Genomic DNA, 14,506 nt, shown 5'->3' on the forward strand with positions numbered 1-14,506 from the left:
TACCCTTCTGATATTCACTGATGCAGTAAAAGCGTGTACAATCCTCATCACGCATCTCAGGCATTCTCAAGGTGGAACTCTGCACCTTATCTCTAAGGCTACAGATGTCCATCGTGAAAACCTTGCCTCGAATGCCTATTTTCATGGAGAAAAAACATCTTGAAAAGTAAATGATTCCTGGAGCAGTGGATCCAACTAAAACATTTGGTTTTGCCTGCTCATTGCCACCATGTGCCAAATGTTTTGAGGACCAAAGAACCAGTGGGTACTGGCGTTCCCTGGCTGGACATCTCTTTGCTAAGCTGGCCAGATGGAAGACCTGCTCTCCTCAAGTGTCGTGGTGCTGGCAGCTCGCACCTTTAACTGAAATTGGAAGCTGCTGATGGTTTGTCAGTCCAGCAGCTTGACGTCTTCCTGTGCTCTGTATAGAAGCAGCACTGCCAAAAGCACCCGTAAACCCTGCAAGGGCAGGTGTTTTATCCCTCCCAAAACTTGGAGGAATGAGGAATTGAAAGATTCAGAAAGCTGTTCTGCAATTCAAATGCTCAGAAAGCTGTTTTGTTTGTGTGTCGAGCTGCTTTATACAAGGCTAACAGATTCCAGTAAAATTTAAGTCTTTGGCTTTTTTGCTATTTATTTTGGGGGAGGAAGGTTTTGGGGTAAGAGATTTGCTACTATTCTGGCAACTGATTGAATTCAAAAGTTTCCAGAGTTCCCTGGACTTTGGCAGAGAGCTTATGTTTATCTATTTAATTTAAATTAATTGTAGTCTTTTTTTTTTTCCTTTAAGAGCTTATCTGCCTTTATCTGTCCAAATAAAAGCCCTAATTATGTGTGTTCCCTAAAACAGTGTATTTACTAGCAACTGACGGCTGACATAAACGTCCTACAAGGGAAAATCAGCTAAGAGAGTTATTCTCAGCAAACCTGACTAGACAGTGGAGCAAGCTGCAGATATCATATGTTGTATTCAAAAATACTTGAGACAGATCCTTTTTTTTCCCCCTCTAACTTGCCATATGTTTTGGTTTTGGAACATGTAGTTTTGATCTGTCCACTTCCTTTTAAAAGTCAAAATGAAAACGAACGAAAGTATTTATCTAAGACTGCCATCCAAATCAAAGACCTCCACTTGATTTCTTTTTCAGCCATGCTTAGTGCTGTCAATTGAAGTTTTGATTGCTGCCAAAAAGCTCTGCTAAAAAAAGAAATCTGGAAATTACCCTCGGAGTTTCATCAGAAGCCCCCTCAAGTTTGTGCTTCATACAGATGTTTGGGAATCTGTAGGTTTAGAGGAGAATATCTTGTCCTGACTAAGAAAAACCACATCAGGACAAGATGTTTCTTGCAGGACTAATGACATCCAGCCTGAAAATGCAGCTCTCTCCCCATCGAGTGACTGTGCAACCAGTTCTGGACTAGCAGTGTTGCGTGGCTGCCGTTCTAAATCAGAATTTCTGTGATTGGAATCCATTTTTTAAAAAATAGATTAAACCATATTTGAAACTACTCCTGATCACACTGAAACGGTCTGGAATAGTCGCGCAGCTGATCTGAATGAATCATTACCAACGCCTTGCCAGTTCTCATCTGTGGCTTTGCTCTAGCACAGCATTTACGGGTGTTTAAGCCCATCCCTGTTTAGCAAAGCACTTAATCACATGCTTACATTTAAGCGTGTAATTAACTGTGATCGAAGTCAGAGGAATACCAGTGTGTTCTTAAGTGTTTCGATGAGTCAGGGTACCTTGGTATCGAAAATACCAGCAGATTCAGCAGGGGCCGAAACGAAATGGTTCATTTTGATAACCAAATAAATTAGGAAGAGTTGCTACGGCAACTAAAAAGTTCAAGGTGATGCATGGAAAGAGCAAAGTAATTGACAGCCCAATTAAGAATTCAGACCTGGAGTTAATTTTAAGTAGTCAAATATTCTGATTAAAACCTAATTTCTGATTAGAAGCCGAAATTGCTTTCTTATTGTCCTTTCTTTATGAAGAATCCAATTTGTAGGGCCTGATCCTACTGTAGGTTAAACCCGGCAAAGCAGGGATTGACTTCAGCCTGGTGGCGAGCCGTTCTGCATCAGGGAACCTCCAGCTGCTGGCTGCACGGCGTAGCCCGGCTCACATCGCCTTTTCAGCCTTACAACACTCCACCAAGAGGAGATACAAGCTTTGTAATTGCATGTACAAACAATTATTTATGTGAAATTGTCTTTTTCAATCACACAAACGTTTTTCTTGCTTGAGCAAGTGCTGTGCGTACAGGCAGAATACACACTCTGCTCAATTTCTCCAGGCTCTCTCCGGCACAGCACCATCTATCATATTAAATTCTCACCTTCCCCGATTCACTCCGCTGTGCAGTCTTTATTAATGAACAATCAGGGCGCATATCAAATACTTTAGATTTTCATCTGAATTTCTATGAATCTATAAAACATGTCGGTAGCAATCAGAAAAATAAATCCTTCATCTGAACCTCAACAGGTGATGTCTTTAGGTCTTTTTAGTAGAAGCCTGAATCTTTTCACCTTACAATAATGGAATAAGAAACTTCGCATGAAGACATGGGAACTGTTTCCTTTAATCCCAACGGTGTGAAAAGTAATTTTTAGTATGCCAAATAAATATTTACAATCCATTTTATAAAGTAATCCCCTTTGGAATCAAGCTAGCTGATTTCCATTGTACAGCTGTACTCTTTTAGCACAAACGATTCAGTAACCATTTACCTAAGCTGCTTCTGATTATCTCTATTAATATACACTTTGACTAAAAAAGGATAAAAAGTCACCAGATTTCCCCCTTGTATTTATCTGAATTTGATGAACAAAAATAAATGAGGACCTTATAAAATAACCAGTAGCTTTTTCCTATGAACATGCGTACGCTGTTTTCTAGACTGTGCTGGTATGCATAAAACTTCAGCCACGAGACAGCACAGAAATGAAACGTACCATCAAGCCCCACTCCAACAATGTACGTCTGCAGTTGCAAACTTTAATTAGCTAATCAGGGATTAGCCTTATTTGGACCAAAAGTTCTTCTAAAATGTTTTATACAATAGAAGAGAAAAAATCTCCTGTCTACAAAGAAGTATCTTCAGATACTCCTTTTGTTAACTGTCAATATGCATATAATTTATATGTGGATTTTGGAGAGACAGCTAACAGTTTACTTTTGTCTCTTCTGGAGAGTTTGTATTGGGATGATATATGGAGAAATTTAATTTTTAAAGGAAATATTATAACTCAAAACAGTAAAATGAGAGGTTGCTCTACCAATCACCTTTTCAATATGGCAAGTAAATTCTAAGATTATTTCATTTTAATTCATTCTGCGTAGAAAAAGATACTTTTATTTCATATATCCTGTTTCCCACACGTAGGTTCTGGAAGAAAAATTCTCATAATTTGATTTTCCTGCAAAATACTGCGTGTTCCTGAAAGTTTTCTTCTCGTTTTATCAGAATTGCTTGATCTGTGCAACATAGGGTACTGAGGTGTAATGGCACCGAGATAACAAATTGATTTGGATTTCTAAATTTAATAATTAGACCTGGATGGTGATATGATGTTCTCCTTACTAAAGCCAAAATCTTTTTTTTTTTTTTTTTTTTTTAATCAAGTACAAGTGTCCTTAAAGGCTGTTTGCTAAGCAGTTGCTGTCATCTTCTTTCTGCGCTGCAGGTGAAGCTTCGTGGCCACTGGTTATGGCAAAGGCCAGGCAGCATTTGGGGACTTCAGCTTGCATTCTGTCCATACTCCTTGGGCTTCCGTGGAGTTGAGGTTTTCTCAAAGCAGCCACCAATTCTGAGAACTGTGAGTGTAAGGGTGTCTAACCTGGAGTTCCTCAGCCTTGTTTTCCAGGGATGCTGAGCTCCCCGATGACTCCCTTGGATGTTACGACGAGTGCTGATTGCCATCCACACGCTCAGGCTCTCCAGTCTGGTGGTTGCTTCAGAAAACAGATGCCTCCATTTGTTTGGCTGCTAAAGGAAGATGGATGATCCTAACACACTTCACAGATTATATTGAAACCTAATTAAAACCTATCAAGTTTTCTTAGTAGATAGTACTGACGTGCAGGGTATGATTTCCATCATCTTTTTACTCAGTCCTTTTTATCTTTAGCCTTTTCTGAACTGTTGAACAAATTTGAAATATTGATACTGCTTTCCAGCATTAATTTAATGGAGAAGCATTTTCCTTTCCCCTCTTAGGCATCCTTTCATGCTGCTCTTCTCCACACTGCCATTCCATTCAGTGACACGTGTCTACCTCACTATTACTTCCCTTCTCTCTCCTAATGTAATGATGTCTTCTCCATCAGTGAACTCATTTTCATTTGTGTTATAATGCAAGATGATTTATTTTTATGTAATGTAATTACACAAGCTCTAATGTTATGGTTTGAACAAAGGGTCATTTTTCTCCAGGTTGCTCTTCCCGTATTCATGTTTTCAAACAAAACAGTTACTGAAGCCAAGAATAACCCTGCCAGTTTTCCTCTCGTATCGTAAGGATTGGCTACACAAAGTACTCCAAAGACCTCGCGACACTAAAAGTCTGTTTCTCAAGATCAGAGTCAGATACCGGTACGGTTGGATTACTTCTAGGATCTAAGGCTAATCCAAGTTTTTTGTTCCTGTGTTTTGGCAGGAAAGCCCAGTAGTTTCTTTCCAGACGACAGTTTTATAGACTCTGGAGAAATCGATGTTGGTAGACGAGCCACACAGAAGATCCCTCCTGGTATCTTTTGGAGATCTCAGGTGTTCATCGACCACCCAGTGCATCTGAAATTCAATGTGTCCTTAGGAAAGGCCGCTCTGGTTGGCATCTATGGCAGAAAAGGCCTTCCACCGTCACATACACAGGTAACGGAACCTCATTTCAATGAAGCAACACTTGTCTTATAACTTTTGTTCTCATGGCTGTTTTTATTTCAGCTGTTTCTCTCAGGAATTTGCTGCGTGCTTGCAAGACAATAAAGGTGATATATCCCGAGAAAGATAAACAAGTGAGAGTTACCAGATTGTCACACACATTAACCCCATGGGCTGTAGGCTCAGGCAAAGCAGGCGGTTGCCTAAGGCAGCAAGCTGCCAGGGGGCAGAAAGGGTTGTCTGAGGGGATCACCCTCCTGCTCCCAGCACCATCAACCACCACCCTCTCCATCCAGTGTGCCTTGCAGCAGCAGCCTCACCGAAACTACATCAAAAAGAATCATCCCTTGTCCCCGCCTTTCATGCCATGTGCCCTGCTTTCAGCCTCTCCTCCCCTCCCATGGTAAGAGCTGCAAGACCCCAGTTTCTCACCCTCACGGGAGCACGATTCACTTTTGCCTGCTGTGCTGAAATGCCTTGAGCCCACTCTTCACGTTATGTGTGTTGGCTGTCAGATTAAGCTGAGGTTGGTCAGGACACAGTAACTGGTGTATAACCAAACAAAATCAAGTCTTTAACAGAAAGCCACTGTCTTACTTCAGCAGGAATCAAGATATGGTTATTATTCTGTAGGGCTAAAATGAAAGCAGTTGCTTTCCTTAACACACCTGCGAAGAAGCTGTGTTGAGAAGTCACTTTCTGGGGAAAGCTCCAAATAACCATCCCCTTATATAAGGATTTTGTACATTAGTTTGTCTACTTTCCGTTTCATCCGTAAGCTGCTCTTAGCCAGATTGATTAATGCATTAGGGCGTAACTCTGGCAGTGCAAAACATCTTGCTCCCACTTGCATCAGCAAGTTAGCAAAGTATTACCAGGTTTCTGTTAATGTTCTAACTTACCCTTCTCCTCCATTACTAACGGAAAAGTCCAGCAACCAACACAGCAATTTAAGATTTATAGAAATACCCTGTCTTTATTTTCTTTCTAAGCAAACAAATATGTTTATTACAACCTTTCTGGGTAATATGGTATTTTCCACATATTAACACACCTGCAACTTATTTATGTCAAAGAGGTGTCATAAATCTACGCTTTCTCTGCCTTCTTTTCTGCAGAATTAAAATATTTCAGTAGGATCAGCAGGTCATAAATTCAGTGACACAATAGTGCTGTTATTACCCATTTTTAATCAGTCTCTCTTTAAGGGGAGATTGAGACATTTAGAGTTTAAACCTCCTGTTTTATTAAAATAATAAGGTCATGCTCACAACAATAATGCTAACTGTAGATCAGAAGTCTGTATTACTTTGGCTTTCCTTGTTTGTAATGATTATTAATATCCATTATGAAACAGAACTTATTACATGAATAGTTTCAATTGTTTAAAGAACAATTGTGAAATTTAACACATAAATCTTAAGTAAAGTCTGTTGAATTTAAAGCAAAATGCTTAAATGGAGCGGGGCACTTCACCCAGCCATAGTAATGTTTTAATTACTAATGTTTTAAGCAATTAAGAAGCCCACATTGACTTCTTTATTGCTATGTTAAATGTGGGATGTGGCACATGTTTGTCAATATTACATGCTGGAGGAGGCAATGCACTTGTACCAAGACCTTGTAAATGCTGCTTTCTGTATAGCCACAAATCAACAGCTGCCAAGCATATAAAAAATCAGCATCTGTACCAAAACATCACCAAAAATTACCAGAGGGACATTTTAATCCAAAAAATAAGAGTAGTAGAAACAGAACCCCAGTCCCACCCTGTTATGAAGAAATAAAATGGATCTGCAGATACTGGAAAAATATTGATATATTACTAGCTAATACTTAATTCAGTTTTGAAATGATCCCTTTTCCTAATATTTTTAAAATCTGCCGTCAATTAAAGCAGTGTTTTCCTTCTGTATCTTTTTATATGAAGTTTAATCCTTAGCACTTAATCTCGCCATAATTTATTAGCCTTAGGAGTCATTAAATAGGTAACCTGCTTTTTGTGTTAACATTGTATCTCATAGTTAAAACATATGACACAAATATCATTTTTTCTCTTGCATGATCCAGAGTATCTGCTGTAAATCTACCCAGAGAGTTTTATATTTCCAAATTTTATAATGAATTTCACAAACAAGACCTTGGCAAAACGTACGCTTAAAGCAGCGATAATCTCCTCCTTGGAAGGGAGCAATAAGGGGTTGATTTTTTTCCCAGCCTGTCTGGTTGATGGCAGCAATAAAATTTGAGCTGACAACCAGATTTTCTTCTGTACTAGACGATTAGATATTTCTTCTGGTTAGATAATCAATTTTCTGTAGCATGCACCTATGGACAAACTATTCTCTTTCAGGATCTTTGAGTTGCTTCCAAGGCTGTAGCCCCTTAGCCTGTATTCCTGAAATTGGTAAAATCTTAAAAGTTATAATGTTCCCTGCTAAAACAACAAACTATTCCAGATTCTCTTTCGGAAACTTTGTCTGTGAATCACCTATCTGTGATCACCTGTCAGAACTGAAGTTTGCCAGCAACCATGGACATTAATAATCAGAAGAAAGTGCAACCTCCAAATTTCTGTAGTGTTAAAAATAGAGCTTGTAGAAGCCAAAAATAATTTACTGGTAACAAAAGGCACTTCTAATTCTTCTCAACAAATTATAATAAAAGTTACACAATTTTCTTGTGGTCTATTAAATGTAATCTTCCCATATCAAATCATTTTTAAACTCTGTAACCTGGGCCAAATTTTTTACATATTTAATTTTAGGGATTGGCCATCACAGCCTTTGGGAGGCATTTTTCCATTTATACAATTTGGATTTATTAAACTGGTATTTTGTCTACAATTTTATTGCTTGCATTAATTCTAATTGTGCATTAAAAATCTCCTAATTTATTCAAACGTAATAAAACATAATCCATTTGCGGTTCGATTCATATTTGCAGCTAGTAGCTTAGTAACTTCGCAAAGTCACCAACACCTGAAGCACCATCTTGCAAATATTTATAAAAATAAACTTTTACATTTGGCAGGAAGCCCCAGGTAAGCATAACCTGGAATGGACTGTAACAACAGCAGCTCACTGTAGCTGGATGCCTTGAAATTGTTTTCATCCCACTAAGTTTTAAGCGTCTAGACCTAATATGTAGCAAGCAGTAAATGCCCTCAGGGCATCCTCAGAGCGGCTGCGAATGTCTGGCTCGCACGGTGCTGTTCAGAACAACCTCACGCTTCTGTCCTCTGAAAATTAAAACCGCTAAAGTCTCATATTTTTCCAAAACAAATATGCTTTTTCAATTACATACCTGTAGGCTTTATATTTTGTATTTACATCGTATTATCTCAAAACAACAACTCTGCTTCTGTCTTCGTAGACAGCCAAAGGAATGCCCTTCGCAGGCGTTCTGGCTTTTGCTTTCTCAAAAGACAGTGCAGTATCACATTTGAATGATCTACGTGCTGAAATGAAATAGGAAAAAATGAGTAAAGCAAATTCAAAACAAAGTTCAAATAAATAATTAAAATGTAATAATGAGGAATACTCTAGGGACAAGTTTTGTCATTTCATGTGCAAGGTAGGACATATACAGTTTATTTCTAAAAATAAATAAATTTGGAAACAAATATTTCTTTTTAACTTAGTAATAACTGCAAGAGGAGAGAAAATGCCATCAACTCTTGGTGTACCTTGAAGAGTATACCAGCCAACGTAATAATATAACAGAAGCACCCACATTTTGATATGGCAAAGTCAAAAGGGATAAGGAGCCCAAATTTGTTGCAACCATTTAAAGCAGCAACATTTGCTGGTACAAAAATAAGTGGTGGTGTTTTTCCCTGTTTTCCTTGGTCCTACCAAAACCTACAAGCTTATTTGACTGACTGGATGAGAGAGGGAAACCCAAGTAAAGTCAGGGCACAGAGAAGCACGGCTGTGCCCCAGCTGCTGCGTTTTGCTCACAAAATGTTCTGTTCACCTGAGCACAAGATAAGAGTCAGGTTAGATAAGGTTCACTTCACATCTGTGATGTCTGCTAGACTTGTATCTGACTTGTCCCATTAATATATTATCAGACAAAATACAATTATTGCAGAAAGTCGGTGGAGTTATTTAAACAGGGAACAAAAGGTAGTTGTAATGCTAATAGCAAAATGAAAGCAATTGTTCACCTGAAGTCACCCAGGGGGGAAAAAAAAAATTTCTTTTGAAGAAAATTTCTAGAAGCCAGCTCGTAAACGGGCCTTTTACACATTAGCTTATCTGTTTTCCATCTTCGTCTTCTGTGATCTTTTGACCACTTCTGCTATTGCTTTAAGAAAAACCCTCACTGGCTAAGGAAAATACTTCTGCAAAACTTACACCAGAATTTACTTACAAATACCACTTACCTTTCACAATTCTGGTAAACAATCTATCCAGTTAGGCTAGATAATTTTTTTTTCTGCCTATTTTCCTTGTTAACCAAGACACAAAGAAAATAACAAAAAAGCTTCTGAGTAGCATCTCTTTATCGTTATTATACTCACAGTGCAATTTAGCCACGTTCCCTGGACTTCAGTTTTCCCTGCCTATGTCTCTAGAGAAAGCATGTCAGTAAGGTCAGTGTGCCCCAAATCACTTTCTAAATAAAGATGGTTTCTTGGCCCGTGTAATTAGAGAGAACTACATTCTTATACTTGTTACTTCCAGAATGGTTACTTGCAGGTTGTCCAGGAACATGCTTGAGTTTGGGTAGACACCAACAGAGAAAACCTGTTTATGAAGCATCCATGTATGTACATTTCTAATACTCAAAGCAAAATATGTCTGTCTCCTTCATAAAACAAACCAGGAGCAAGAGGCTAGGCTTCCTCAGCCCGAAATTCACCCAACCATCACTCTTTTTTATTTTTCAGTTTGACTTTGTCGAGCTCCTTGATGGAAGACGTCTGCTAACGCAGGAGGCGAGAAGCTTAGAAGGACCTCAGCGGCAGCACAGAGCTTTTGTGCCCTTGTCCAGCCATGAGACGGGGTTTATCCAGTATTTGGATTCAGGCATATGGCATTTAGCCTTCTACAACGATGGCAAGGAGTCGGAAGTGGTTTCTTTTCTTACGACTGCTATTGGTAAGGATTTCCTGTTTTATTCCTCAGATGGCTGCCTTGAGGCCAGGTATTAATGCACATACTCAAATTGCATGGTGCCTTTGTGTGGTTGGGGAGAGAAGGCTTGTAGAGGATGTGTTTAGCAACAGGCTGAATGCTGTTAGGCCCTAAATACCCCGTAAGTATTTTGTATGCCTTTTTAATAACTATAACCAGAAGGAGATTCTACCTAGTGCCAAAGTTGGATTACAAGCTTGAAATTCCCTGCTTCATTTTGCCTTTGATCTCATTTTTATTTAGCTTCTTTTTTTTTTCCCCCTTCCTGGAGCAGAGGTATAGGAATGATTGAAGAGCACAGAGCAACACCATGCAACGGTTTTGTGTGACAGTCCTGCCTTTGAGCACTGTCAAAATTACTGCAGCAGGAGCTCAGGCAGAGCGCTGGGGTTAAAACCACCAAAGAGCGCTGCGAGGCTTAGTAGTAGGAACCACGATAACAGGCATCTCTATTTCTCCTTGCTAACAGAAAGAAGCTGTGATTTCTTAAGAAGTACAAATTAACAGGTTTCTCAGTTTCTCTGGCAGTAAAGTGCCCTGCCAGTTCAGCGCGCAGGCACTGATTAGTTGCTGTCCAAGGAGGAAAGGATGCTGCCTGCGGACTGCTTGACAACCCAGCACACTGGGCATTCTTACTTCCCTCTGTAAATACCAGAATCTGTTTCTGACTCAATAATGTTTAATTTTAAATTTACTGACCCGCAGAACCTTTTCATATCCCCAGATTCGTTTGGTTGTAATTTAAAGATTGCTCCATAAAACTAGCACTCAGCTTTCTGCTAGCCACCGTGATTGCTTAATGGAATTTTTTTTCTTTACTGAAAAAAGCAGACTCGGTCCAAAGCTGCCGTTAATCCCTCTCCCAGAAGAGGCATTGGTGTTGAGTCTCAGCTGTCTGCAATAGTTACCTAAGAGCTATGGGCTGTGATTTGTCTTGGCAGGTTAATTAAAAGTTTAGGTCTTACTAAAGCGGTCATTAAGATCCCAATATTCACTTTTAGTGCTAAAGTTTGTCTAATGCAGAAGTGGAAACACTGCTGTAATACTCTGTGTTAAATTTAAAACCTGGAACTTCACGTGTTCGATGCTGTTCACAGTTAAGCAACGCCAGAAACAGTTGCACGTTGTCTTATGAAACTGAAGCCTCACTCTATAGAATGCAGATTTACTTCATTTAGTTTGCTGTTGCAGTGATGGGATTTGAGCCTTTTCTTACACTGACCACCTTCTGCCCAGAATAGCCTCCAGATATCCTTCTGTGCGTGACTTTATTTTCCTGCTCTAGGAATTCCTCCGGTTTAAACTTCCCAGCACAAGAAATCGGTAAGGCTCTCAGAGAAGAAAACATTTTTAAAGCACAGTCACTAGTTGCTCCTGTTCTCGAAGTGATGCTAAATGAGGCTCTAGCCAGACTTTTCTCCCTGCCTCATTGCACTAACATAGAAAAAAAAAAAAAAGGCAAAATATTCAGAACTTATCTTTGAGCCATGTGGGTGAGGAGCATGTCAGCCTGTCTTCAAGGCAATATTTTCTTGTTTACCCTCTGCTGTACCTTTGCAACCACATGAGAAGCAGAACAGGCCGTGATACATTCCCTGTTGACCTCGAATCATTCTGTCTTCAGTACAAGGAAGTTTTCTTTCGCTGTACAGAAAAATAGAGCTTTGCCCCATACATGGCAGCCACTTTGCCCACTGGCAGCTGTGCAGCAGCACAAAGCTTTAGCGTACAAGAAAAGCTGTTTAGGTACAACCCACTCATTCTGAAATAGGTAAACATTTACTAAGGAAGGTGTGGCTTCCTGACTAGAATTTGGCCAGATAAATGCAGCAATTTTAAAAATACTGTAAATTGCGATATCCTTAATGAGTAAGTACCTTTCTCCTTAGTCTAGATTTCAACAGCTTGTTTAAAGAAAATCCGGGCAGCTGTTCTGTGTAAATGCATTGTGTTGCTTCAGAGCCTTCCTAGTATATTCGTGAGGTCTGGCAAGGCATGGTTGCTACATTTTAAGTCTACCAATACTAAAGTACGGTGGTGTTACAATTTTTGTTGGTGCCAGGGTAAAGAGGATGTAGCTGACACGGTGTTTATGACGCAGGGTGTAAAACGGCAGCGCCAACCAAATAAATCAAGTCATGCACAATGGGAGCCCTTAGATCTGTGTGGGGTGAGGAAGCTGCACCAGAGGCAAGTTGTCGTTTTATGTGATTTGTGTGGCAAGAGCGCGTAGAAAAATCTCCCTCTCTTATTGCATGGACACAGTGCTTACAGTGAAAGGGTGTTTGGAAAGCGTAGCGGGGATGCAGGGAGAAGTAGGACCCGGTGATGTGAGAAGAGAAGCAGCAGCCTGGAACTCCTGGATTCTGATTGATGTGCGAATCCTGACCCAGCCCAAGCTCATGCTTCAGCTGCTCACCGTGTACAACCGGCGAGAGTGACATTTCCCCAGAGATGCTGCGAGGGTGATAGAACTGCTGGGAAAATACATTAAGCATTAATTAATAATCACAGATAATGGCAGAAAGTGCAAAATTGAGAATGGTGATCATGATGATGAGTGCATAAGGCCAAACTGTTTAGTCTTTCCTCCCTTGGGCATAAGGACTCACCTGAGTCAAGGACTGTAGCTTTTACTACAGCACTAAAGTGTTGCATGGTAAGGATGCTGATTTTCCAAGTTTATTTGCTATGTTCCGATAGACCAAAACTTTCAGAGCCAGTAAAATCATCGCAGGCTCTGTGTGACAATATCAAGTAAAATGACTGTGCAGTGTTTGTCTGGAATGATTGGGCCTTCCATTATTCTAGTGAAAACTGGAGAAAAATGGAAAAAAAAAAAAGCATCTCTATTCCCAATTTGATAGCATATTTGATTTCGTAAATTGTGAGGCTGTCCATCATACTGTTTTGGAATTTGGTGTAGCTATAACTAAATCCACTCGGGAACATTCGCACTGATTTTAAGGGCAAGAGATGACAGTTTAGCCTGTTTTCTAAAAGGACGCGGAACCATCATCGCTACAGAGTTAAGTGGTGTCAAAATCTGTGCCTGTTACATGTCGTTGCATGTGAACCCGGGGAGAATACAGAATCGTAATGCCTGTCAGAGCTTATACCTCTACGTAATACAGGCAATTCAGGCGGAGGGAAATCAGATTATTCTAGAAAAGTTTTCAGCTTTTAATAACATTTTTATATCCTATTCCTCTGAATTACAATGCGAGACATTATAAAGGAACAGACAATCAAAGTCTCTCAATAATAAATTAACCTTTTTTGTAAATGACATTGGCAGCACTTTCTGAAATTTCTAATAGAAACACTTCTCTGAAAAGCGCTCTGTGGGTTCACCTCTGCCTGATAGCGGTGATTTATTCAGAGCAATCTGGCATAAGTGGAGCAAAATAGTAGGCTGAGGAATCACCTGGAATCGGCACATCTGAGACAGAGATGTAGGCCAAAATCTGCTCAGGAGAAGTGAGAAACATCTGAGAGCCTGAAAACATCTACAGAGTCAGAGGGAGAAAGTCTCCCAGCACCTGTTAGTGCTGAGCTCAGGCAAGCTGGGCTGTGCAGGGCCACTGAGAAATCAAAAGAAAAGCAAAATCAGCTGTCTGGGAGAAGAGAGCATCTCTATTTACCATCGTGTCACCCACCAAGCAGCAGGAAACGCATGTATGACACCTGTGAGAGGATGCAAGGTTTTGTCTCACTTTTATCTTCTGCAAGAGACTGTGCTTGAGCTTAGGAACAGGTCCACGGTTCCTCCTTCCCCCTCCGCTATCCGTAAAGAAAACTGCTGTAAGTACTTCCCTCCACCAACGTACAAGCAAGCTGACAGTGATATTTATACAGGGCTGCCAGCACATACAGCACTTTACAGTATACATCACAAGGCAAGCTCCCTTCCTGCAGCAGGCTAAAATATAACAACCCCCCAGGACAGCAGTTCACACACAAGAAGGATAGCAGGAGAGGAGCACTTCACAGTAGGACTGAGCTTAGGGAGGAGGGAAAAAGCACAGGGCACAGAGGCAAGCATGGAACTGGGACCTCTCCCGAGTGTGAGAGGTGACAAGAGTGGCTCTTCTTCAGCTCTGAGCAAAAAGCACTGTAGTGTTTAGCTTGTTCTTAACGAAGGGAGAGGGAAAAGTCTGAGCAACTCAGATTTGCTTCACTTAGACTTGCTGCCTATGTGTATGCTAACTTAAACTCTACCAACTTCCAATTCAGAAGGGATGCCCAAGTGTGATCCACTTAAGTCTCAAAGCCATTCACGTTATTTACACTTGCTTTGCTAATGTCTAAGAACGTCTAAATTGGTTTCATGTAAATATTGAGGAGTCAGGAGGCTGTGAAGACTGGTGTGGGCTGTGATCTGCTCTGGCTTATGCTTTCCTTTAGCTCCCTAATGCCTGAGTTATTTGCCTTAAACTCCCCTGGGTACAGTTAGATCCTCAGGGCTCCAA

General features: G+C 40.3%; 1 protein-coding gene across 7 annotated transcripts in view; it reads left to right on the forward strand.

Annotated features, from left to right (window-relative positions):
• Positions 1-14,506, forward strand: part of TENM4 (teneurin transmembrane protein 4) — a 1,681,110-nt gene that overhangs the window by 1,497,489 nt on the left and 169,115 nt on the right. For all 7 annotated transcript variants that reach the window (XM_080576311.1, XM_080576312.1, XM_080576313.1 and 4 more), the window contains 2 exons: positions 4,667-4,881; positions 9,788-9,998. In XM_080576311.1, coding sequence (XP_080432437.1) covers positions 4,667-4,881; positions 9,788-9,998 — 426 coding nt within the window. The remainder of the gene's footprint in view (positions 1-4,666; positions 4,882-9,787; positions 9,999-14,506) is intronic.

This window comes from Anser brachyrhynchus (genome assembly GCF_964034855.1).
Source record: "Anser brachyrhynchus genome assembly, chromosome: 1".
In the NCBI taxonomy this organism is placed as follows: domain Eukaryota; kingdom Metazoa; phylum Chordata; class Aves; order Anseriformes; family Anatidae; genus Anser; species Anser brachyrhynchus.